Consider the following 25332-nt stretch of genomic DNA (forward strand, 5'->3'; position numbering starts at 1 on the left):
TACCTGACATTTCCCTAAGCAACCAGACAGAGAAGTCTACCTGACATTTCCCTAAGAAACCAGACAGAGGTCAACCTGACATTTCCCAAAGCAACCAGACAGAGGGTGTATACCTGACATTTACCTAAGCAACCAGACAGGGTTGCTTAAGGTACAATATGTGGTATTGAAGGCCACAGAATAACAATATGCTGTATTGATAGCAGTAGAATAACAATAGCCCACAATTCTGCGTAGCATTAATCTACATCAGAAAATGCCTGCCCTCTTGTGGGAATAAGAACACAATGCAGAGCCTTGAAATTAGAAACAAGTAGAAATGGGGGAACAAATCGTTACAGTTACATATTGTAATATTATTTGTATGACATTATATTATTTGACTCCTAGTACCGACTTGTTCTCCATCTTCTTTTAAAATAGTGAGCCAATATGTTTTCAGCACTTTTATTTCCCTGACTGATGAAAACTCTTTCTCTTGTTGCTCTGCAGCAGACATTTAGTGAGCAATATGTTTGGAACATCAAATCGCAATACACATTGAATCGTGAGAATCGCAATACATATCGTATCGGCACCTGAGTATCGTGAAGTGGATAATATCGTATCGTGTTGTCTCTGGCAATTCCCAGCCCTAGGAACAAAGTCTACAAAATGATTGCTTCTGCTTTGAAATATATGAAAGTCCATGTATTTCTTCTCATGCTGATTTGTTTCTGTTTGGAAAAATAACCCTGTCCCTTACGAAGTACTAACTATGTAACATAAAATACAATAGTGGTGGAACTAGAACTAATACATAACCTTCTATATCTCCTATCGCAATTTCACAATCTAATTTCCCAATCTGACCAACAAAATCAGATAAACCTATAGACTTTAGCAGAACGAGGCAAGGCCTGATGTAATAACCTCAGAGTGGTCTATAGCGGAATTTCATCGACACTGTAAGGCCTAGCAGATCGCATTGGCTAGTTTATAATAAAACCCAACTCTTTACAGGTTATAATCCCAAACAGTGTACAGTATGAATGTACAATAGACAATAGACTATTAATAGACTATAGATTTTTTGTAAAAAATGTAAAGGTGATACCTGGGGTGTAGGAGCATTGGCAAAGAGAAGGCCTCAGGCTAGCTAGTTTACTATTTATTACAATTTAGTCATAATAACATGATAATAACGAATGTTTATTTTCCCGCCTTCATCTAAACCGTTGAATGTTACTTGTAACACCACAAGATGAAGGATGCGTGTTCAGAGAAGGTTGACTCTTTCGCTATAGTATTTCTATTGGTAAGTGTCTATGCACCTGTTAAACCCGTCCGCCAATCACACGTCCATGTAAATGTGTCCAAGATGGCGACCTCCATCGTTTCATTTTATACGTTCTCGCCAATTGCAACAAAATAACATTATTGTCACATGTCAAAACGTTGTTGTTGGTCGCAGAAAATACAACACGGTTTAGTATATTGAATCGGAAACGTTAAAATCGTCTCCAATGATTTGTACATTTGTAGAACTGCGCGCGGTGTTAGTCTGAGGGGATTTCCAAGCATGGCCACCGACAACAGAATTCATTTCTGGCGGAAAAACGCAAAGGTTCCAGGGAGGTAGGTTTCAGTTCTCCCTCTCGTCTATGAAAACAATATCGTGATGATTAAGATTAGAATTGTGTATTGTGATAATGAGTTAACTCTGTATTTTAGTGGGCATAACGTCGTTGACTTTGCGTCATTACAGTGCCATTAAAGGTGAATAAAACTTATGCTTAACCTTGTTTGATGGATAGTTTATAAAGCACTTCTTTAGACAATAAATAAGTGGTGGTCTTTGTTGCACTATAGCACTTATTATAGCTCATATGAGGTCATAATCATGCCTTTGTCTTGGCTACCATATGTTGTTACCTAACGTTACATATACAACCTATGGTTCATACAACATGTCAGGTGGTCTGTAACGGGTGAATGTTGACATGTAACATATGCAGCAGACTGAGAAAAAGAATTTCAGAAACGTCCCCAATAGAGTTTTAACTAATATATTGGCATATAGCTTTTCTTGTGGAACCCCTTTACCGGTGGGAAAATCAACACAATGTGTCTATCTAATTATGGCCCACGATGAGGTGGTATCACAGTGTATCTCTTCAGAAACGATCATAAGGGGAAGTTGATTACAACATTGTAGCTATTAGAGGTGACAGTCATTTCTGGTCAAGAGTGAGCATCTTGATTTATTCATTTTAAACTCTTGAACCCAGTTTAAATATTTCAGCAGAATGTTTTTTTTTTTAATCTAACGTTTTTCATCTTGTTCCTGTGAACAATTAGCGGATAACGTTATTCTATCCCAATAGGCTACATTTTAGTTGTTATGCACAGTTTTATGAATTAATATTATCCGTTATTTTAGATACATAATGTTGAATGGAAAGTACAAATCATTCTCGTTACAGGTTTATCCTCCGTGTTGGTGCGTTCCTTTAATACTCTCTAGCCCTTCTAAGTCACTAATTGAGTCAGTCACCCTTCTAAGTCACTAATTGAGTCAGTCACATGGGGGATGGGAGAACACAGATGTCAGTCACATTGGAAATGCATGACCAAGGCACATATTCATAAAGTGCTGATCCAGGATCAGTTTAGCCTTTTAGATCACAATGAATAAAAGTATATGGACAGGGGTGATCTGATCCTTAAATCAGCACACCTACTCTAAAAATGCTTTGTGAATTACAGGCCCAAATCAGCCCAGGCAGTTGAATGGCTGTTTTGCTGCCAGGCTGCCTGGGTCTGTTGAGGCTCCAGGGCAGGGTAGGGTGTGGTGGGTACCAAGGTAATGTGAGTAGTCTCTAAGGAGGGGGTGTTGCCTTTGGTGAGAAAACAACACTGTTCCCAATCCTGACAGAACAAGTTACGTAATAAAGCCATTATGAGATACCATCCAGACATGATAGGGCATTACCATTGTGCATTTTACACAAATATACAGTCTGTAAATAAATACATACTATTAAAAGGTTACTAGGTTACTAAAATTTGATTTGATTTGATTTAGGTAAAGTTAAGATTCTACAAATATCCCCGAAAGACACAGCTGATGAGCCATTTTACTACAACATGAGCTATTATTGTGTCAAAGACCCAGTGACTTGACTAATTCAGTTATCGGCACAACGTAGCCCAGATAACATTTGGCTGTTGCACCCTCGACCGAGCTTGGTTCACGTCAGAACACAAAGGGAGACAGGCACACAGGCGCCGTTGGACTGTGTTGCAGGTCACAGCTCTTGTAGCATCATCAGATGAGTGCTCAACATGCGAGCATCCGCTGAACAGGATACTCTCTCCATGGGGTGGCAGTAAGTCTGTCACTCGCCCTGGCAAGCTGTTCACAGAATCTCTTAAAGCTACAGTATATACCCACAGTACTACTGTAACAACCATTATCCAATACCAAAACAGAATTTAGATGAATATTTTAGGAGCGAGCTAAGAAGTCCTCAGTATGCCCATTATGGTTGCTCTGGGGGGGGTCTATGCTTTTCAACCTGTACAATTCATAATGAGTTCACTGTTATTTTTTGTATTATTGTTATTTTTTTAACATTTTATTTAACCTTTATTTAACTGGGCAAGTCAGTTAAAAACAAATTCTTATTTTACAATGACGGCCTTATGACCAACATTGTCAATGAATCATGAAAAGAGGACTCTGTGGGCCCACGATTCTCCCAGTGAAGTACAGCTAGGCTACTGCTCTTTCTCCTCTACAGTATACAACCAGTTTATGGAGCACAGCATCCTCCCCTTGACCCCAGAATACACCGCACGTAAGTGCTCTGCATAGCTGATCTGCATGGAACCCACAGGGATTTAGAATATATGTCATTCGGCAAATGTTTTTTTATTTAACCCTTTTATTTTTAATCGATTCAACATAGATTTTCGCATGCTTAGTTTAGATTGTTGATGTTCGTGTCTTGTCTGTATTGCCAAGCCTTTGAATATGTGTGGATGGTATTGTTTAGTTTGATTGTTCCACGTTATCATATTGATCATATTTTTTACGCTATTCTTTTATTGGCCTTTTTATACCTTTTTGTTCAGCGGTTTCTTTTTATATTATATATAGTGAGAATACAAAACATTAGGAACACCTGCTCTTTCCGTGACGTAAACTGACCAGGGGAATCCAGATGAAAGATATGATCCCTTATTGACGTCACTTGTTAAATCCACTTAAGTGTAGATGAAGGGGAGGAGACAGGTTAAAGAAGGATTTTTTAAGCCGTGAGATGGATTGTGTATGTGTGCCACCCCTGTGGAACGCTTTCGACACCTTGTAGAGTCCATGCCCCGACTAATTGAGGCTGTTCTGGGGGCAAAAGGGGGTGCAACTCGATATTAGGAAGGTGTTCTTAATGTTTTGTACACTCAGTGTATATTGTCAATGTATCATCGTGTGTTTACCATGAGACAGCTGTAGCTGCTCAATGGTTTCTTCTTTATATCAGTGGCACGTAGATTAAACTTTTTAATTTTCTCTCTGCAGGTTTCCTAAAGACACTCCAAAGGCAAATAATCTCAAGTCCAAAAAGGCGTCTAGTTTCCACGAGTTTGCCCGCAGCACAAACGATGCCTGGGACATTGATGATGAGGAGGATGAGGACTTCTTAGCTCCCATCCATCCCTCATCTCTCCCGCCCACCCTGCACTCTACACACCAGGTACATCCTCTTCCTCCACAACCACCCATTAACACCACCATTGAGCCAGACACAGGGCCAGGGCCTGCAGACCGACTGGCTCCCCCGACAGCAGAGGTCCGTCTTCAGCATGAGGAGGCCACAGACTGTGGACAGATCAATGGCAGAGTGGTGGTGAAGTCCAGCAGTGAGGCCCTGCTCAACACCAATACAGGTAATGGACTAGACAGGGGGTCAGCGGTGGATTTTAGGGAACACGTATTATCCCATTGAAGATATTGCTCATTATCAACTCAATACTGCCTTGATATTGTCAGTAATCTGCTCTTTGTGACTTGTCACTCTGCAGTCCCATGATCCTCCACTCTCTTCCTCCACAGTGCGTTCCACTCTGCAGAAGCAACAGTCTCTCCCAGTCCGCCCCATCATCCCGTTGGTCGCCAGAATCTCTGACCAAAATTCATCGGGGGCCCCAATCATGACAGTGCGAGACAAGAGTCGATTGGACAAATTCAAATACCTTCTATCCTGTCCTAACACCGACCTCGGTGAGACTCAACACCCTATACATTGAACAAAAATATAAACACAACATGGAAAGTGTTGGTCCCATGTTTCATAAACTGAAATAATAGATCCTAGAAATGTTCCATACGCACAAAAAGCTTATTTGTCTCAAATGTTTTGCACAAATGTATTTACATCCCTGTTAGTGAGCATTTCTCCTTTGTCAAGATAATCCATCCACCTGAAAGGTGTGGCATATCAAGAAAACTGATTAAAGAGCATGATCATTACACAGGTGCACCTTGTGCTGGGGGACAATAAAATGCCACTCTAAAATGTGCAGTTTTGTCACACAACACAATGCCAAAGATGTTTCAAGCTTTGAGGGAGTGTGCAACTGGCATACTGACTGCAGGAATGTCCACCTGTTACCAAATAATGTAATGTTAATTTCTCTACTATAAACCGCCTCCAACATAATTTTAAAAGATTTGGTAGTACATTCAGCCTGCCTCACAACCGCAGACCACGTGTATGGCGTTGTCTGGGCGAGCGGTTTGCTGATGTCAACGTTGTGAACAGAGTGCCCCATGGTGGTGGTGGGGTTATGGTATGGGCAGGAATAAGCTACAGACAACGAACACAATTGCATTTTATCGTTGGCAATTTGAATGCATAGAGACACCGTGACGAGATGCTGAGGTCCGTTGTCGTGCCATTCATCCGCCACCATCACCTCATGCTTCAGCATGATAATGCACAGCCCCATGTCGCAAGGATCTGTACACAATACCTGGAAGCTGAAAATGTCTCAGTTCTTCCATGGCCTGCACAATCACCAGACATGTCAACCATTGAGCATGTTTGGGATGCTCTGGATCAACATGTACGACAGCATGTTCCAGTTCCCGACAATATCCAGCAACTTCACACAGCCATTGAAGAGGAGTGGAACAACATTCCACAGCCCACAACCAACAGCTGGATCAACTCTATGCAAAGGAGATGTGTTGGGCTGCATGAGGCAGATAGTGGTCACACCAGATACTGGCTGGTAGATACTGGCTGGTTTTCTGATCCACACCACTACCTTTTTTTAAAGGTATCTGTAACCAACAGATGCAGATCTGTATTCCCAGTCATGTGAAATTCGTAGATTAGGGCCTAATGAATTTATTTCAATTCACATATTTCCTTATATGAACTGTAACTCTGTAAAATCTTTGAAATTTGTTGCATGTTGCGTTTATATTTTTGTTCAGTGTAGATTGAGGTAGCTAATAGAAGGCCAATGTTCTATTTTCAATGTATGTATTCTCATTCTATTATTTACAACGTACAGTATGTATTCTCATTCTATCTCCTGGGCCTTGTGATCCACAGAGGAGCTCCGGAAGCACAGCTGGTCAGGCATTCCACGAGAAGTGAGGCCCATCACATGGAGGCTCCTCTCTGTAAGTACCATGATGACCTTTGACCTACTCTCTGTAAGTACCATGATGACCTTTGACCTACTCTCTGTAAGTACCATGATGACCTTTGACCTACTCTCTGTAAGTACAATGATGACCTTTTACCTACTCTCTGTAAGTACCATAATGACCTTTGGCTAAGCTGGAGATCACAAGCAGTATGACGATATGTTGGGTTGGGTTTCACATCCTATCTTTTTAAAATGTTTTTATTTTATTATTACTTGTTCAACAAAATGTCTTTCTCTGAGCAATTGTAGCAGTGTAAAATAATATCCCTTCCCAAATTGTCATTGCATGTATGTGACAACTGCACACACATTGCTCTTGGTATTTGTTGTGATATGTTCAAAATTCTCTTATCACACTTCCTGTTTCGGTACTGTTCATATCTTCAAGAGTATTTCCTCTTGTTTAATAAACAACATGTTTTCTTCTCGTCCTTTCTATCATGGTAGGGTTACCTCCCAGTCAACATGGAGCGCAGAGACCTGGTGCTGAAGAGGAAGAGAGATGAGTACTTTGGTTTCATTGAACAGTATTACCACTCCAGGACAGACGAGACTTACAAAGACACATATAGACAGGTAATACATGAATCACCAAATCCTAAAATACCAATGTTTACCAATGTTTAAGTAGATCATACCTACTGTAGTGAGTCAGTGTTTAAGTAGATCATACTTACTGTAGTGAGTCAGTGTTTAAGTAGATCATACCTACTGTAGTGAGTCAGTGTTTAAGTAGATCATACCTACTGTAGTGAGTCAGTGTTTAAGTAGATCATACCTACTGTAGTGAGTCAGTGTTTAAGTAGATCATACCTACTGTAGTGAGTCAGTGTTTAAGTAGATCATACCTACTGTAGTGAGTCAGTGTTTAAGTAGATCATACCTACTGTAGTGAGTCAGTGTTTAAGTAGATCATACCTACTGTAGTGAGTCAGTGTTTAAGTAGATCATACCTACTGTAGTGAGTCAGTGTTTAAGTAGATCATACCTACTGTAGTGAGTCAGTGTTTAAGTAGATCATACCTACTGTAGTGAGTCAGTGTTTAAGTAGATCATACCTACTGTAGTGAGTCAGTGTTTAAGTAGATCATACCTACTGTAGTGAGTCAGTGTTTAAGTAGATCATACCTACTGTAGTGAGTCAGTGTTTAAGTAGAACATGCTTTGTTTCCACAGATCCACATTGATATTCCGAGGACAAACCCACTAATTCCACTTTTCCAGCAGCCTGCGGTACAAGAGGTGAGCTTCTCTCTCTCAGATCTTCATACTATTTGCCTGGCTTGGATAGGCAACAATAATTATTATTTTTATATAGATGTTTTTTTTTAATACACTCCTAAAAGGGTTCCAAAAGGGTTCTTCAGCTGTCCCCATAGGAAAACCCTTTTGGTTCCAGGTAGAACCTTTTTTTGGTTTCAGGTAGTTTAGTTTATTAATACAACCATTTAAAAAAAAAACAAGCACACATAAAACTTGAAAAAGCCATACATGCACATGAATAAAATCATCGAGGATAACACACAATAAAGTCTGGGACTTATTTCCATTGTGGTCCTCTTGAGACAAGCTGGCTGGACAAGATCGAACACAGTATGGCAGTGAAATAATACAACAAAAACAGAGAAGAAGAACATCTATCTATTCATTCCAGTTACATCATAGGGGTTATTCATATGGGCACAGAAGACATCAAACATATTTTTACTTTATTTTTAAAGCTGTCCAGAGAGGACGTTGTTTTTATAGGCAGAGGTAACTCATTCCATTCTGAGGCTCCAGTATACAAGAAAGTACCTTTCCCAGCATTACTCCTGAACCTGTATAAGCACACATCAGCAACACCTGATCTGGTGCTGTGATTGAGTGCATCCCTAACACGAGGAAAGTAATCACTTAGATATCTTGGCGCAGGACCATAAATACTCCTGTAAACCAAACCTAGTCTAATCTGGGACACCCTAGCCTCAACAGGCAGCCAGTTTAGTTCCTGAAAGCAGCTCCTGCCTATGTGAGTACGTGGACTCACCTTTAGTACTACCCTGATCAACTTATTCTGGGCTATCTGGAGCTTCCCCTTCATAAGTTTAGATAAGCCCCCAAACCAGGAAGTACTAGCGTAGTCAAAATGGCATTGAATGAGGGCAGTAGCTAGCACTTTCATGGAGTCCTTATCAAGCAGCTTGGACTTTCTAGCCTTCCCTAGCACCTTATTGGCCATGCTCACACCTCCCAAGCTTCCATCAAGGATACATCCCAAGTAGCTAACAGAGGTTTTAGTAGTCAGCCCCCCCCCCCCCCCCTAACTCCATCCATCCCAGGTATCTAACAGAGGTTTTAGTAGTCAGCACCCCCCCCCCCCTAACTCCATCCATCCCAGGTATCTAACAGAGGTTTTAGTAGTCAGCACCCCCCCCCCCCCCCTAACTCCATCCATCCCAGGTATCTAACAGAGGTTTTTGTAGTCAGCACCCCCCCCCCCCCCCCCCTAACTCCATCCATCCCAGGTAGCTAACAGAGGTTTTAGTAGTCAGCACCTCACCCCCCCCTAACTCCATCCATCCCAGGTAGCTAACAGAGGTTTTAGTAGTCAGCACCCCCCCCCCCCCTAACTCCATCCATCCCAGGTAGCTAACAGAGGTTTTAGTAGTCAGCACCTCACCCCCCCCCTAACTCCATCCATCCCAGGTAGCTAACAGAGGTTTTAGTAGTCAGCACCCCTCCCCCCACCCCCCTAACTCCATCCATCCCAGGTAGCTAACAGAGGTTTTAGTAGTTGGCACCTCACCCCCCCCCCTAACTCCATCCATCCCAGGTAGCTAACAGAGGTTTTAGTAGTCAGCACCCCCCCCCCCTAACTCCATCCATCCCAGGTAGCTAACAGAGGTTTTAGTAGTCAGCACCTCACCCCCCCCCCCCTAACTCCATCCATCCCAGGTAGCTAACAGAGGTTTTAGTAGTCAGCACCTCACCCCCCCCCTAACTCCATCCATCCCAGGTAGCTAACAGAGGTTTTAGTAGTCAGCACCCCCCCCCCCCCCTAACTCCATCCATCCCAGGTAGCTAGCAGAGGTTTTAGTAGTCAGCACCCCCCCCCCCCCCTAACTCCATCCATCCCAGGTATCTAACAGAGGTTTTAGTAGTCAGCACCCCCCCCCCCCCTAACTCCATCCATCCCAGGTAGCTAACAGAGGTTTTAGTAGTCAGCACCCCCCCCCCCTAACTCCATCCATCCCAGGTATCTAACAGAGGTTTTAGTAGTCAGCACTCCCCCCCCCCCCCCAACTCCATCCATCCCAGGTAGCTAACAGAGGTTTTAGTAGTCAGCACCCCCCCCCCCTAACTCCATCCATCCCAGGTATCTAACAGAGGTTTTAGTAGTCAGCACCTCACCCCCCCCCCCCCCCCCTAACTCCATCCATCCCAGGTAGCTAACAGAGGTTTTAGTAGTCAGCACTCCCCCCCCCCCCTAACTCCATCCATCCCAGGTAGCTAACAGAGGTTTTAGTAGTCAGCACCTCACGCCCTAACTCCATCCATCCCAGGTAGCTAACAGAGGTTTTAGTAGTCAGCACCTCACGCCCTAACTCCATCCATCCCAGGTAGCTAACAGAGGTTTTAGTAGTCAGCACCTCGCGCCCTAACTCCATCCATCCCAGGTAGCTAACAGAGGTTTTAGTAGTCAGCACCTCACGCCCTAACTCCACTCTGATTTCAGACAACCTACACAATTTAGGTCTGGATCCAAAAATAATTGCTTCAGTTTTCCCTAAGTGCAGAGATAGCTTATTATCTCCAAGCCATTTGCTTATGTTATAGTAAGCTCTGTGCCAAGTATGCTCTCCAACATAGTTTTACTTTTGTGAGATACCAGAAGTGTAGAGTCATCCGCATAAAGAAAAAGACGGCAAGAACAAGCATCTTTCATATCGTTAATATACAACATAAACAGCAGAGGCCCAAGCACGCTCCCCTGCGGAACGCCACAACTCATTGGTTTTGCCTGAGACAGTGAACCATTAACCTCTACTACTTGCTCCCTTCCTGATAAATAGGACTTCACCCAGCCTAGAGGGATACTGCTTAACCCCAGTGCCTCCAGTTTGGAGATTAGGAGACAGTGGTTAACTGTATCAAAGGCTTTCTGTAGGTTAAGCAGTACCATTCCACACATATTTCCATCATCAATCTCTTTCCTGATGAAGTCACAGAGCATTGTCAAGTAAAGTAGACATGAATCAGTGGAGTATGTTTTTCTAAAACCCGACTGAAAATCATACGTTGGACCCTGTTTGTTAACATATTCATGCATTTGCTCATGTACAATTCTCTCCAGGAACTTTGATGTTACACAGAGGATAGATACAGACCTATAATTCCCAGGGTCAGACTTTATCCCCTTCTTATACAGAGGTATAACTTTAGCTTGTTTCATGTCCCTGGGAAAGGTGCCTTGTTCAAGAGAGAGATTAACGATATGTGTAATACAAGGGCCAATTTGCTCAGCAGAATCTATTAGAAACCTTGCAGGAATATTATCCAGGCCTGTGGCTTTGGAGCATTTAAGCTCTGGCAGCATACTGACTATTTTGGCTGTTGCTACCTTTGCAAAAGAAAAAGAGTTTGGCTGAACCTCTAACTCTACATAATACTTCTTGACCTGGTTGCTTCCATACAAACCAGAACTGGTGGGCAGCTTGCTAACCAGCTTGCTGGCAACAGAAGTAAAAAATATAGTTGAATTCATTGGCAACCTCTGCTTTTTCATATACCATCTCCCCCTTGATGTTCAGCCCAATACTGTTTAGTTTGTTTTTGGTAGTACTACAACAGCCTAGTTCCTTAAATGATTTCCAAAGCTTTTTAGGGTCATTTTTGTTCTCAATTATTTTCTCAGCAAAGTAACCCCTCTTAGCTTCATCCATCCTGCTCTGTGCTTCATTTCTGTGACATTTATATAGCACAAAATCATGCTGCTCTTGAGAGTTCTTAAATATCTTAAAGGCCTTCTTCCTTGCTTGGATAGATTCTAGAATCTCATGATTAAACCAAGGGCTAGATCTCTGCTTTACCCTGACCCGTCTAATGGGAGCCATCACATTCACCACATCAAGGAATCTACATTTAAAGACTTCCCAGGCACTGTCTACCCCTACACTATCTAGCACAGGTGACCAGTCAATTTTACCCACTTCCTCCCTAAACATTTCAACACAGTATTTTTTGAGTCCTCTGATTCTAACGGTTTTGTGACAATTAAATATATCTTTAAAAATCATCCTTGTGCAAAATGTAATAAAATGATCACTGATTCCATATACTATTACTCCACTCTGCGATATTTTAGATTTATCAGACACCAATATTAAGTCAATCGTACTTTGCACTGTTTCACATATCCTGGTTGGATCTTTTATAATTTGGGTCAGAGCAAGTGATCTACAAAAGTGCATAAATACATTGTGGGTTGGGCTATTCTTTCTGCAGACATCAGTATTGAAATCCCCTAACAAAATGATTTCCTTCACCAGGGAATCATTACTGTTTGACAACACAATTTCAAGACCTTCATAGGATGCATTCTGCTTGGGCGGCCTGTAATACCCCCCCAACAAAATCGGCTTGGTTTTGGGAAGGCAGATATCCAGCCAGACAATCCCCAGATCAGCTTTTAAATCTGATCTGACGTTAAAAGCAATGTCTGATCTTACAAACGCACATATCCCCCCACCGTTCCGATTCCGACCCTTCCTGACAACAGAGTAATTACTTATCTCAATGTCTGAGTCACAAACAGATGAATCCAACCATGTCTCAGTAAAACATAAGACACCTCTGATTTGCAAACCAACAGGCGTATCTCATTGATCTTCGGTAGGAGGCTTCTGACGTTTAAGTGCACAAAATGTAAGCCCTTCTTCCCAAAGGCCTCATTGAATTCCCGATCCACTTGTAACTCACCTCCCACTGCGCTGCCATCTTCCCACTGCCCTGCCTCCGGTGGCTTCTCTGTCGCCATGGAGCGCCCCTCCCCAGGTGCTACTCCATCGTCCTCACCACCATGTCCCCCGTCACTCACCTCTGGTGGTCTCCGCTCCGCTGTGGACCCCCCCCCCCCCTCCTCCGATGCACTCTCCACCCTCAGTAAGTCCTCTGGTCCCACTCCAACTTCAGTGCTCACACACCCTGTGGGTACAGCACACCGACAGCAACAGTAAGCTTCACTGACCCCATGTCTAAAGCTAGAATTCACTGCATTTTAGATGAATCCACTGCGCGCATTCCAAACATACCAATGCTTTGCTGTTACTCTTTATCCAACGTTCGCAAGAGGAGTATCGGTGCATAGGCCGTTTGATGGCGTTCGTGATAAAGTGAGGTTCAGGGCATTGATGGATATCACCCGAAATAGGTAGAACTATTTTGGGTTCCATGTAGAACCCTCTGTGGAATAGGTTCTACATGGAACCCCTTCTTCAAAGGGTTCTCCTATGGGGACAGCTGAAGAACCCTTTTAGGTTCTAGATAACACCTTTATTTCTAAGAGTGTAGACGTGTAATATCTCGTCGGATTGTATCCATGCCTGTCTGTGCCTTGTGTTCATCAGGTGTTTGAGAGGATCCTCTTCATCTGGGCTATCCGCCATCCAGCCAGCGGCTACGTCCAGGGAATCAATGACTTGGTCACTCCATTCTTTGTGGTATTCCTTTCCGAATTTGTTGGTAGGTTGGCTGGTGGATGATGTGTCGTAGATCTGCTGAACCAGATGAGGCTTTTCCATATGAAATGAAAATGGCCACTGAATCTTCTGACAGGGTGTCCAATAATCTTGTCTTATATTACATTTCCGAAGGATTAATATACAGCTAACTGACAAAATAAAGGAAACACTTGAGTAAATGAGGGATACAAAGTATATTGAAAGTAAGTGCTTCCACACAGGTGTGGTTCCTGAGTTAATTAAGTATTTAGGGGTCATGTATAAAAATGCCCAGATGCCCTTTATTTTGGCTACCATGGCTAGAAGAAGACATCTCAGTGACTTTGAAAGAGAGGCTTCAAAGGAACCTAGGGGGTTTAAAGGGTATGTATATCTCTCAGTCACCAGATCTCAACCCAATTGAACACTTATGGGAGATTCTGGAGCGGTGCCAGAGACAGTGTTTTCCACCACCATCAACAAAACTCTAAATAATGGAATTTCTCACAGAGAATGGTATTGTATCCCTCCAATAGAGTTCCAGACACTTGTAGAATCTATGCCAAGTTGCATTGAAGCTGTTCTGGTGGCTCGTGGTTGCCCAACACCCTATTAAAACACTTTGTTGGTGTTTCCTTTATTTTGGCAGTTACATGCATTCATTCCCCCCCCCCCCCCCCCCCCCCCCCCCCCGCGTGGTTATTTTACAGCATTGCAAACCGGCACCTCTGCTTCCCTGAGTGTGTTGGATGTAGGGGTGAATGACTGTGATATTTGGGGTTTGTCTCTACAGAGGAGGATGTGGAGAATTTTGACGTAGCGTCCCTGCCTCTTGACACCCAGAGGAACATTGAGGCAGACAGTTTCTGGTGCATGACCAAGCTGCTGGATGGAATACAGGTTAGTATCTAGAATGAAGTTCAGTTATTTTCTCAATCTGTGCTTATGGTATTTATTCTGAACCTCTGTCTCCAGCAGCCCCCCCCCCCCCCCACAATCACAACCACACATGAAATCCTCCTCGTGATGCGTTGTTGATATTATTGTTGTTGTATCTGTACAGGACAACTACACTTTTGCTCAGCCAGGGATTCAGAACAAAGTTAAAGCTTTGGAAGAATTGGTCAGCAGAATCGATGGTGAGATATGGTCTCCTCGTGTTGTTTACAGTATCTGAGGCCGGTGTGTATTATTTCCAATGACCTCAGGGTCAGTTTTCATCTCTCTGTGGGGCTGCGTCTCTTTCTCCCACAGAGGACATACACAACTACTTTAAGAGGTATGAGGTGGAGTACCTGCAGTTTGCTTTCCGCTGGATGAACAACCTGCTGATGAGAGAGCTGCCTCTACGCTGCACCATCCGCCTCTGGGACACCTATCAGGTGACACACACACACACACACACAGACAAACACATAGATATTTGCATTCAACGTTTGTATTTAGATCTGAATGTTTGTGGGATTTACAGAGATGATGTGTACATACGTGTTCATCACATGCTGACCTGTCGTGTATCCCTCCCTGCAGGCTGAACAAGAGGGCTTCTCCCACTTCCACCTGTACGTCTGTGCTGCTTTCCTGATCGAGTGGCGCAAAGAGATCCTCTCCATGGTCGATTTTCAGGTACCATTAATTCTGTCGACTGTTGAACTGTTTGTACAGTGCTCGAGCAGGTTCTGTTGTTCAAGGTATTTGAAAACATATTACCTTTTTTCTCTATGGTCTGACAGACCCTCCAGTGAAAAGCTCTCATTAAAAAAATTCTCTGCATATTTCAGTGTTCATGACACTTTTCAGATGGTGACTGTGACTGAGGGCGCATCAGGGATTATTCACACACATCCCATCCAGTTCCAAAATGGTGCTTATGGCATAAAATGTGTCTCTGCCTTTCCAGGGTCTTCTCATGTTACTCCAGAACCTTCCCACAATCCACTGGGGGAACGAGGAAGTAGGCCTTCTCCTGGCTGAAGCATACAGACTCAAGTATATGTTCGCTGACGCGCCCAATCACTACAAGAGATAGGTCTCTATGCCACTGGTTCTTAACCTTTTTTTAAAACCGTGGCACACACCTTGATAGGATAAAACATTCTGCTGCACACCTGCAATTTCCCTATTCATGTAGTGGTAATGGCATGCATCTCATATGATCCATACTGCAAATCATCTATTTTCTGTGACATGTTTTTTATAGGTTAAATGGAGTTCATTTGATCGTTCCTTAATCTGAATGTGTGTGTACCCCTTAAAGAGTGTCCTGTGAATCAGAGTTAGAGCTCCGGTATTATATATATATATATGCAGAAATGCAGAAAACTGTTAATATGTAGCCCAAACCGTAAAAAAAATAAAAAAATAAAAAATAAAATATATATATATATATATATATATATATATATATATATATATATATATATATTTTTTTTTTTACGGTTTGGGCTACATATTAACAGTTTTCTGCATTGTTAAAGGTGCAACCACGGACACAAAGCCACGCTCCGTTTGTTTCTACGGCAACGGCTGTGGTACAGCTAAACCTAATCAGACTTGGTTATGCTAACTGTTCTCACAGGCGAAGTAAAGGGATACAAATGGCTTTGCTCGTAATGCGCGTCCCTCAAATTATACAAATATAACAACAGCCTGAGCGCACTGGACTTGAAACAGCCACACAGATGGAACCGTGTGTCATTCAATGTATTATCTGAGCGCTGCTGGTACTCCCAAGTCCAAATTCCAGAGTTCACATTCGTTAGTGTTTCCCCCCCACAAAAAAAAATTTGATTAGGAAAAGTTTTAGTGCACAGCTGAAAGTTCCTCAAGGAACAACAGTGTGCTGCGTAACACCGGTTGAAAACCACTGCTATATGCACTGGTGAACAGATTGTAAAACAGTTTGATATGTAGGTTTTTATTCCTCTGACATGACTGACGGACAGACTGTAAAAATACCTTGCACACACGTATAGATTATTCACTCAAAAACCCTGCCCTGAACTACCATTTGTACAATATTTTTCTTGCTGTCTTTCTCTGTTAATAATTGCATTGGCAAGTTTCATTCCACTGACTCTGTAGTGTATTATCTTAGAGCCACTGACTCGAACGTCTCAGTAGTAGGCTGTTACAATTCACGCCGTAGGCATCGAGTAGGGTCCTGACATACAGCGGTGAGTTCTGCTATTGGGACTCACTATTGTACTGCTGTTGGAACTCTATACTGTACTGTATAAATGACTGGTATTTTAATCTGGAAGGGATAAGTACTTGGCTAATCGGTTAATGAGCCAGTTCAAATGAATTTATACTGGCATTAAATCAGTATTGTTTGTCTCAAAGGTTTTAACTGAACTCTTGAATGGATGATGATGACTGTTTGATCAACCTTCAAGTTTCAGAGAGAATATACTTGAGTTATTTTGTTTATCGTTTGTTTATAACAGAGTTCTGTGGTAAAAACTAGTCCTCATATTTTTACCACTTTGTCCCCACTTGTTCCCGTCATGGATATATTGAGTCCAGTAAAAGGCCAGTCTGAATATCGAATGAAGAAATGGTCCAATGTAGTACAACAAGATACAGGAGGTGTCACAGCTGCTACTAGTAGCCGCTCTGTAGACCAGGAAAGGGTACTTTATTTCAGGGCTTATATAATCGGGATGCCATATTGAATCCCAAGGCCTCTAATGTGAATAGGACGCGAATGGGGACCTTCAATTGTTGATGTATTGTTGTGAAGTTTGGACTAGATATAAAGTATTAGTTGAACTAGATATAGCTGGATTTTATCATCTTGATTATTTGCTATTTTGTTTAGTAATCGTCAGACTTCAATTTTCTTTCTAGATTATATGAAACTGTGGCACGTATGAAAGTTGATCAATTGGATCAAAATGAATTTGTCATTTGCAACTGAATGAGACTTGTCTACCCTTCAAATAGTGTAAACCTGAGGGGGATCTGACACTTTACCAAATGTATATTATGTATGTTTGTGGTGTTCATAACAATGCAATGCAAATGTTGCTTTGTCTATTTCCTCTTTCTGAAGACATATACAAACCAGTGCAATCTAAATCAACAATCTGCAACACAATGTCACGACCATCCAGGAAGTTCTTCAGACAGTAGAGAAAATGACTGTTCTACTTCCTGTTGTTTGCCACAGCATCTACTCTTATGTACTATGGTTAACTTAAAACAGTTGTCTGTAAACTTTAATAATTATAGAAGTGAAAATTGTGTATATTAAGAATTCAAATGTTCAGAATTGTTATATAGTAAATGACTGTGTTTTGCCTTGTCTCTGAGGGTTGCTAATGCTGATGGGGATTTTCAGAGGCAACTTTTAGTAAGCCTCCCTACACAGTTTCTTGATCTATTGAAAACGGTGTCCTGTGATATCAACACAGCTGTATTTCAAGCCTTTGTTATAAGAATGTGTAATGCACTCTTTTCTTTTACTGTCTAACATGGAAAACAAATGTTGTCATTTGACCTTTTGTTTTGTGTCAGTTGATAGTGGGGTTATGTAGTAGCCTACCAGTTGATATTGGGGTTATGTAGTAGCCTACCAGTTGATATTGGGGTTATGTAGTAGCCTACCAGTTGATATTGGGGTTATGTAGTAGCCTACCAGTTGATAGTGGGGTTATGTAGTAGCCTACCAGTTGATATTGGGGTTATGTAGTAGCCTACCAGTTGATAGTGGGGTTATGTAGTAGCCTACCAGTTGATATTGGGGTTATGTAGTAGCCTACCAGTTGATAGTGGGGTTATGTAGTAGCCTACCAGTTGATATTGGGGTTATATAGTAGCCTACCAGTTGATAGTGGGGTTATGTAGTAGCCTACCTGTTGATATTGGGGCTATGTAGTAGCCTACCAGTTGATAGTGGGGTTATGTAGTAGCCTACCAGTTGATAGTGGGGTTATGTAGTAGCCTACCAGTTGATATTGGGGTTATGTAGTAGCCTACCAGTTGATAGTGGGGTTATGTAGTAGCCTACCAGTTGATATTGGGGTTATGTAGTAGCCTACCAGTTGATATTGGGGTTATGTAGTAGCCTACCAGTTGATAGTGGGGTTATGTAGTAGCCTACCAGTTGATAGTGGGGTTATGTAGTAGCCTACCAGTTGATATTGGGGTTATGTAGTAGCCTTCCAGTTGATATTGGGGTTATGTAGTAGCCTACCTGCTGTGACCTCACTTAGCTGATGTAAAGCAGGAATAGTAATTACATTTCCAACCTTCATAACCATTTCTCTGCTATGGTAGGAAAAATGTGACAGTCATTCTTTATCATTCTTGTATTCATGGTTGCATGTTTCGTCACAATATGGTTTTGAACGTTTGTTTTGAACTGATGCCCGACTAAGCATTCTGCTCAATGCATTAGGGCAGATGGAGAACGTTCATAAGAATGGTATGACGCGACTGAGTGACGGAGGTGCAACCTATGAATTGATTGGCATTTAGACTCAGTTTCAACAATATGGCTCAAATTAGTTTTGTCAGGTTTTTTGTGACCCTATGACAATCTAACATAATAAAACTGAAGTACATTTTTTCGTGCATCAGTTTTTCTGGCACAATCTGAAGATCCTGGTTAGTTTTTCAATAATCAGTGCTAGAACAGTGAGCTTGGTGGTATTGGATGTGTAATCATGATAATGAGAAAACTGAAGTGCCATAACTTTTGTACCAGTATTATTCTCATATTGGTTTTTAAGATCACCAAGTAGTTCAATTAGGATTTTTTCTGCAATTAAATCATCTAATTGTCATTCTACTTTAGATTTTTGCTTGTTCCAGGTACACATTTGACCATGTCTTCTCAAGTCGGTGTTTTTGTGGGAAAAATGCAGACTTATGTTCTTAGTTGGCATTTTCACATTTTATAATGATTTGTTGGTGTATTTAAATAGTTGCCGTTCAGCCTTAAACTGTGCTCTGTCATCATTTGTTTATTTGCTAAAAAAAAAAAAAATCTGACTGTCATTTTAATTTAATTCATTCTACGATTGTATTGTCGCGTTGTTTTATGGTCATGCAAAGGTTCACTGCATTTTGGTTTTAAAAACAGGAGATATAGGACAATGAAACCTGAAGTCATTGTCTAAATTCAAATTTCCAATCATTCATTTGTCTTTTTCTAATCTTCAGTGCCAAACTATTCGGCCAATAATGTTTTCATTCAGTTCCATGCTTCTGTAGTCATTACTGGTTTTAGCCTTAAATGGAGGAAATATTACAGTATTCTGCTGTATATGAACTTTTTGTTTATATTAAACGATTGTTACCCTTTGTTTTGACTGAGCCATGTTGTTATGTGTTGTGCATTAGGGGGGGTTAGTGGGAGTGATCGATGCACACATCACCTCACTGACATACACCCAAAAAGCTCAGATTTATACTCCTCTCTGGCTAAATCGAATATTTGTATATGTAACAGATGTAACTTTACGTCGTCCCCTCGCCCCGACACGGGCGCGAACCAGGGACCCTCTGCACACATCAACAACGGTCGCCCACGAAGCATCGTTACCCATCGCTCCACAAAAGCCGCGGCTCTTGCAGAGCAAGGGGCAACCCTACTTAAGTCTCAGAGCAAGTGACGTAACTGATTGAAATGCTACTAGCGCGTACCCGCTAACTAGCTAGCCATTTCACATCCGTTACACTCACCCCCCTTTCAACCTCCTCCTTTTCCGCAGCAACCAGTGATCCGGGTCACGGCACCAATGTAACAGATGTAACTTTACGTCGTCCCCTCGCCCCGACACGGGCGCGAACCAGGGACCCTCTGCACACATCAACAACGGTCGCCCACGAAGCATCGTTACCCATCGCTCCACAAAAGCCGCGGCTCTTGCAGAGCAAGGGGCAACCCTACTTAAGTCTCAGAGCAAGTGACGTAACTGATTGAAATGCTACTAGCGCGTACCCGCTAACTAGCTAGCCATTTCACATCCGTTACATATATTTTACATTCCACTTAATTCTCTAATTATAAACTTTGGGGTTCATCCAATGATATACTAGATAACTGATAGGGGTTGCTGTTTTGAAGCCAACACGCCTCCATTTTAGTACTCCTCCACTGGTGTAACAAATATTTTGCAAGGTATAGATTGGTTGGTTGTTTAGCAACCAAACCGATGCACGCGCAACCATGGGGCAAAACAGACTGGTTTGGCTTTGATTTTTGACAACATGTAAACTATATTTCGTCTCCATGTTTATTGAAAACATAAATAAATTGGCACACTGAGCACTTGTTGTCTCTCAAATACATTGTTACAGTTGTTGGTTAGCTAGGGATTTTTTGGGCCATATTAGCATTGACGTGACATCAGTCAAAACACCTCAAAACAGGACATGGTATCAAGAACAAGATAAAACTAGCTGAAACAAGTCACTTATGATTTCCCACAAGGCAGTTTCTTGTCATTGTTGATAGCTATCTGGCCATCTAGAATCACAACAACTTGCGGACTTCTGCCAGAAGTCAGAGACCTGGCAGTGTGGTCCCAGGACAAGACAACAACCTCTCCCTCAACGTGATCCAAGACAAAGGAGATGATCGTGGACTATGGGAAAAGACGGGCCGAGCACGCCCCCATTGTCATCGACGGGGCTGTAGTGGAGCAGGTTGAGAGCTTCAAGTTCCTTGGTGTCCACATCACCAACAAACTATCATGGTCCAAACACACCAAGACAGTCGTGAAGAGGGCACGACAACACCTATTCCCCCTCAAAACACAAGATTTTGCATGGGTCCTCAGAAAGTTCTACAGCTACACCATCGTGACTGGTTGCATCACCGCCTAGTATGGAAACTGCCCAGCCTCCAACCACAAAGCACTACAGAGGGTAGTGCGTACAGTCTAGTACATCACTGGGGCCAAGCTCTTGCCATCCAGGACCTATTTATTTTTTTACCTTTATTTAACTAGGCAAGTCAGATAAGAACAAATTCTTATTGTCAATGACGGCCTAGGAACAGTGGGTTAACTGCCTTGTTCAGGGGCAGAACAACAGATTTTTACCTTGTCAGCTCAGGGATTCAATCTTGCAACCTTTTGGTTACTAGTCCAACGCTCTAACCACTATACCTGCCGCTATATACTGAGCAATGTCAGAGGAAGGCCCTAAAAGATGCCAAAGACTCCAGCCACCCAAGTCATAGACTGTTCTCTCTGCTACTGCACGACAAGAGGTGCCGGAGCCCCAAGCCTCGGTCCAAAAGGCTCATAAACAGTTTCTAACCTCAAGCCATAAGACTGCTGAACAGCTAATTAAATGGCTAGCCGAAGTATTTGCATTGACCACCCCCCCCCCCCCCCCCCCCCCCCCCATTTATACCCTGCTGCTACTCGCTGTTTATTATCTATGCATAGTCAATATACCCCTACCTATATGTACATTACATCATCGGGTTCTTCTCTAACATCACCAACTTTCCTGACCACGTTAGTGTTCTTGAATGACTCATTGGTGTAAACGGAAGTACCAGAATGCTAGGTTTTGTAGTCCTATCAAAACTCAAAGTACACAAACAACTTGGCTTCACTTTGGAACACATGGCTACGGTGCTACAGGGAAATGAAAACAAAGTTTTGGTAACGTTAGCCAAGTACTTATCTTGAAAAATTACTTCTACACTCGTTGGAAACGGATATGTTGCCAGTATTCAAGTTTGATTGACAAAAAAAGGTAAGCTCATTTCGTTGTAGGAGTGGGGGCACTTTTAACATTCGGTCTTGTTTAGCTAGCTAGCTAACGCAACTAGCTAACGTTATAGCGATTTCCTGCTATTTGCTTTATTACCACTCAGTGTATACTTTTTTGCTATACAGGTGGTAAAGCTTTTACGGCGTTTACACACAGTTAAATACTCAACTACCACATTTGCAGTGCCTGCTATAATTTGAGTTGTGAGACGCAGTAGGTAGTTAAGGGATTATATATGAAATGTAGCCGACACTTTTATCCAAAGCGAATTACAGTCATGCGTGCACGCATGGGTGGTCCCGGGAATCGAACCCACCATTATAACGTTGCATGCGCCATGCTCTACCAACTGAGCTACAGAGGGTGACAAATATACAGTCTCTGCAGCCAACCATTGTACTATAAAAAGAGAGAACAATGAAATGTTTTGTAGGTTATATCTAAGTTTTCCCTTGCATCAGGATGATGAATTTCCTATATTTACTTTATTCATGAACGTGTCTAATAGACTATCCTCTGTACCTCCAACTAGGTGCCTTGGTTGAAGATGGATGCAGTTCCTTGCAGTTGGAACACTACAAGAGTTCAGGAGTCATTTGCTCGGACTAAGCCTGCATCAGACGCGCTAACAAATCTGGCAAAACTTGTGGCACAAAAGCAAGAGAGTAAAAGCCAAAACCAACTACTGCCTGATGTGTGCCCGTGTGTGTGCGCAGAGTGCAGCCAGGGATTCTCTGACATGGCTGAATTATTGCACCACCAACAGGGAGAACATGCCTTACCTAAGCGTCACCGATGCCTTTCCTGTGGCAAGGAGTTTTCTCTCCTATCCTCTTTGCAGTTGCACAAGTGCATTCATGATGCAGCCCCTTGTCAGCTCTGTTGTGGTAAACCTCAGCTAGATGCTCCATGCAATGCATGCAAGGCTTCAACCTCAGACTCTCAGAGTGTCCAGGATAAGTCCCTTCATCACCAGTCCCACCATCATGATAGCAGATCATATGCCTGTGCTCCGTGTGGTAAAGGCTTTAGCCAAAAGCAAGCACTGCTTCACCATCAGCAGGCTGGCTGTAGTAAATCTGCCTCGCGAACTGCAAAAGTTGTCAGCCCTCCCGCTGACTCTCCCTCGCCTGAATCTGCCCTGTCTGACTCTTCACCCCCTGACTCTCCCCACTCGGACTCTCCTTCCCCTGATGCCACTAGTGCCCCAGTTCCTGACAGGCCAAACCAATGCCCACTTTGCTCCAAGAGCTTTCGCTCAGGGGCTGGCCTTGCCTGCCATCAGCGATCCACGCATCAGAAGGAGTGGAGTATCTCTAGGTATCTCCCGCCAAAAGGAGGCACAAATGGGGTAAATAGAAAGTCCAAGCAGAAGAGTCAACTCCTCTCCTGTCGTTCCTGTGACAGGGTCTTCCCAAGCACTGCCAAGCTGTACTTGCACAGACAAGAGTCCCACAGCAGAGAGAAGGATATCAGAAGAGATCCAAGGCCGCTGATTAGCAAGCGGAGGAAAAGAGAGACTTACCCATGTGAAGTTTGTGGTAAAGTGTTCTTGCACCACTTGTCACTTAAAGCACATGTCAAGAACCATAGTCAAGAACCACCAAGCCATGTTCAGCAGGTTGGGAAAGCAGCCAAGGAGACCAAGTTAGCTGAGAAGATGCCAAAAAAGACTAAACGCAACCAATCACGGAAGATGAGAGGAACATTGGTCAAGGCTGGCAGAGGGAGACCAAAGAAAATTCCCATGAAAGAGGAAGAGGGAGAGTTTCCTTGCCCATCTTGTGCTGAGGTGTTTTCTTTGCAGTCTGCCCTGAAGGAGCATGAGGAGTTGCATCAGCCTACAGGGAGTATGAGACACTGCAGCGTGTGCAATCAGGGCATGAGTATCTCTAAGAAGCCTAAGGCCAAGCTTCGGAGGGCCTACCATTGTGTGCCCTGCCTGAAGGCTTTTGTAACACTGGACACTTTCTTACAACACTGCCAAAATCACCTCGTTGTCAGTGGCGATGAGGAGAGGAGCTATTCAGACACTGATGGCAAAATCTGAGATGATGTACTCTTCATTTTTGAACAAGCTGTACTGAGTTCCCAAGAGAATATTATGTGTACACGTACATTTTAAAGTGTGAAATATTTAGACCACTCGCCAGAATAGCTGTTTGGATGTAACTCATGTCAACATGCCATTCAAGTTGCAACAATACATTGAGAAAAAAATGTGTGTGCTGTCTGATACCTTTCGTGACTGACCCACAGTGGTACACTGTGGAAGCGTTGAAGACACAATCTTCCTAGGCTTATATCCTCGTCGTGTTAATTCTTGATTTCTACATTTTATATCCCATCACAAATCAGATCCAACCATCCATTTGTCGATTTGGTTTAAATGAAATTAATATACGCAAGACCTAATTTAGCATGTTGCTGGAGCATTAAAATATTACTTTTATTTTTTTTATAAACAACCCAATTCAACTTCAACAAATCTGGGTTGCAATATTAACTGCACTGTTAGAAATAACATGGCCTAAGATGTGGTTTCAAATAGCTTTTAAAGTATTTTTTATGTAACATAGCAGTTGGAATGGACAGTGATATAGTTTACTATAATATTAACAGGTTTATTGACAGGTTTTGATTTGAAGACTCAAATGCAGACCATATTTCCATTTAATGTGATTTTTTTCCAACTCTTGATGGCATTGTACTTGTAAGTGTGACACTGGTTTAGCATCAATTTCATGATTATTTACCGTGTGTGTGTGTGTGTGTGTGTGTGTGTGTGTGTGTGTGAGAGAGATATGCATACTCATGGAGCCACTAAAGGCCGTCTAACAATGTGACATAACAGGTTCATTTTCTCTGGAAGAAGCTTTGTCTTGGATATTATTATGCAAAACAAGCATTGATGGCAACCTTCCTGAAATTGTTTGTTAGCAATTGGTGTACCAGGTTATCAATTTTCTGCTGTTTTGTAAAAAATTAAATATAATTAAATCTTAAAAAGAAGTCAAATGTTATTTTTAAAAAGGATTTTAGGTTTCAACTTAGGAAAGTGCCTTTGTATCCGAGTTAGCAACCTTTTCTTAGAACATACCTCATTAAAAGTATTCTCCCATGAAGATGTTTTGTGTTTACTCCATTCGTGTAGTTACAGAATTCAATATTGCAAGTCAAT

General features: G+C 42.3%; 2 protein-coding genes across 3 annotated transcripts; both read left to right on the top strand.

Annotated features, from left to right (window-relative positions):
* Window positions 1–1533: 1533 nt before the first annotated feature.
* LOC129829483 (TBC1 domain family member 22B-like) lies at window positions 1534–19723 on the top strand. 2 transcript variants are annotated; one of them, XM_055891187.1, is made up of 13 exons: window positions 1534–1617; window positions 3786–3842; window positions 4565–4932; window positions 5099–5266; window positions 6609–6679; window positions 7156–7284; window positions 7885–7950; window positions 13317–13431; window positions 14203–14309; window positions 14473–14548; window positions 14664–14791; window positions 14940–15035; window positions 15310–19723. In XM_055891187.1, exons 1-13 carry the CDS (start codon window positions 1562–1564, stop codon window positions 15436–15438), a joined length of 1566 nt encoding a protein of 521 aa, XP_055747162.1. In that variant the 5' UTR covers window positions 1534–1561; the 3' UTR covers window positions 15439–19723. The 2 variants fall into 2 exon arrangements, with proteins under 2 accessions (XP_055747162.1, XP_055747163.1); XM_055891188.1 differs by lacking the exon at window positions 3786–3842 and having other exon boundaries at window positions 1537–1617.
* A 2239-nt stretch (window positions 19724–21962) lies between these two features.
* LOC129829485 (zinc finger protein 768-like) lies at window positions 21963–25276 on the top strand. The gene is made up of 2 exons (XM_055891189.1): window positions 21963–22133; window positions 22684–25276. The coding sequence occupies exon 2, from the start codon at window positions 22699–22701 to the stop codon at window positions 24199–24201; it is 1503 nt and encodes a 500-aa protein (XP_055747164.1). The 5' UTR covers window positions 21963–22133; window positions 22684–22698; the 3' UTR covers window positions 24202–25276.
* The last annotated feature ends 56 nt before the right edge of the window (window positions 25277–25332 follow it).

This window comes from Salvelinus fontinalis, chromosome 31 (assembly GCF_029448725.1).
Source record: "Salvelinus fontinalis isolate EN_2023a chromosome 31, ASM2944872v1, whole genome shotgun sequence".
In the NCBI taxonomy this organism is placed as follows: domain Eukaryota; kingdom Metazoa; phylum Chordata; class Actinopteri; order Salmoniformes; family Salmonidae; genus Salvelinus; species Salvelinus fontinalis.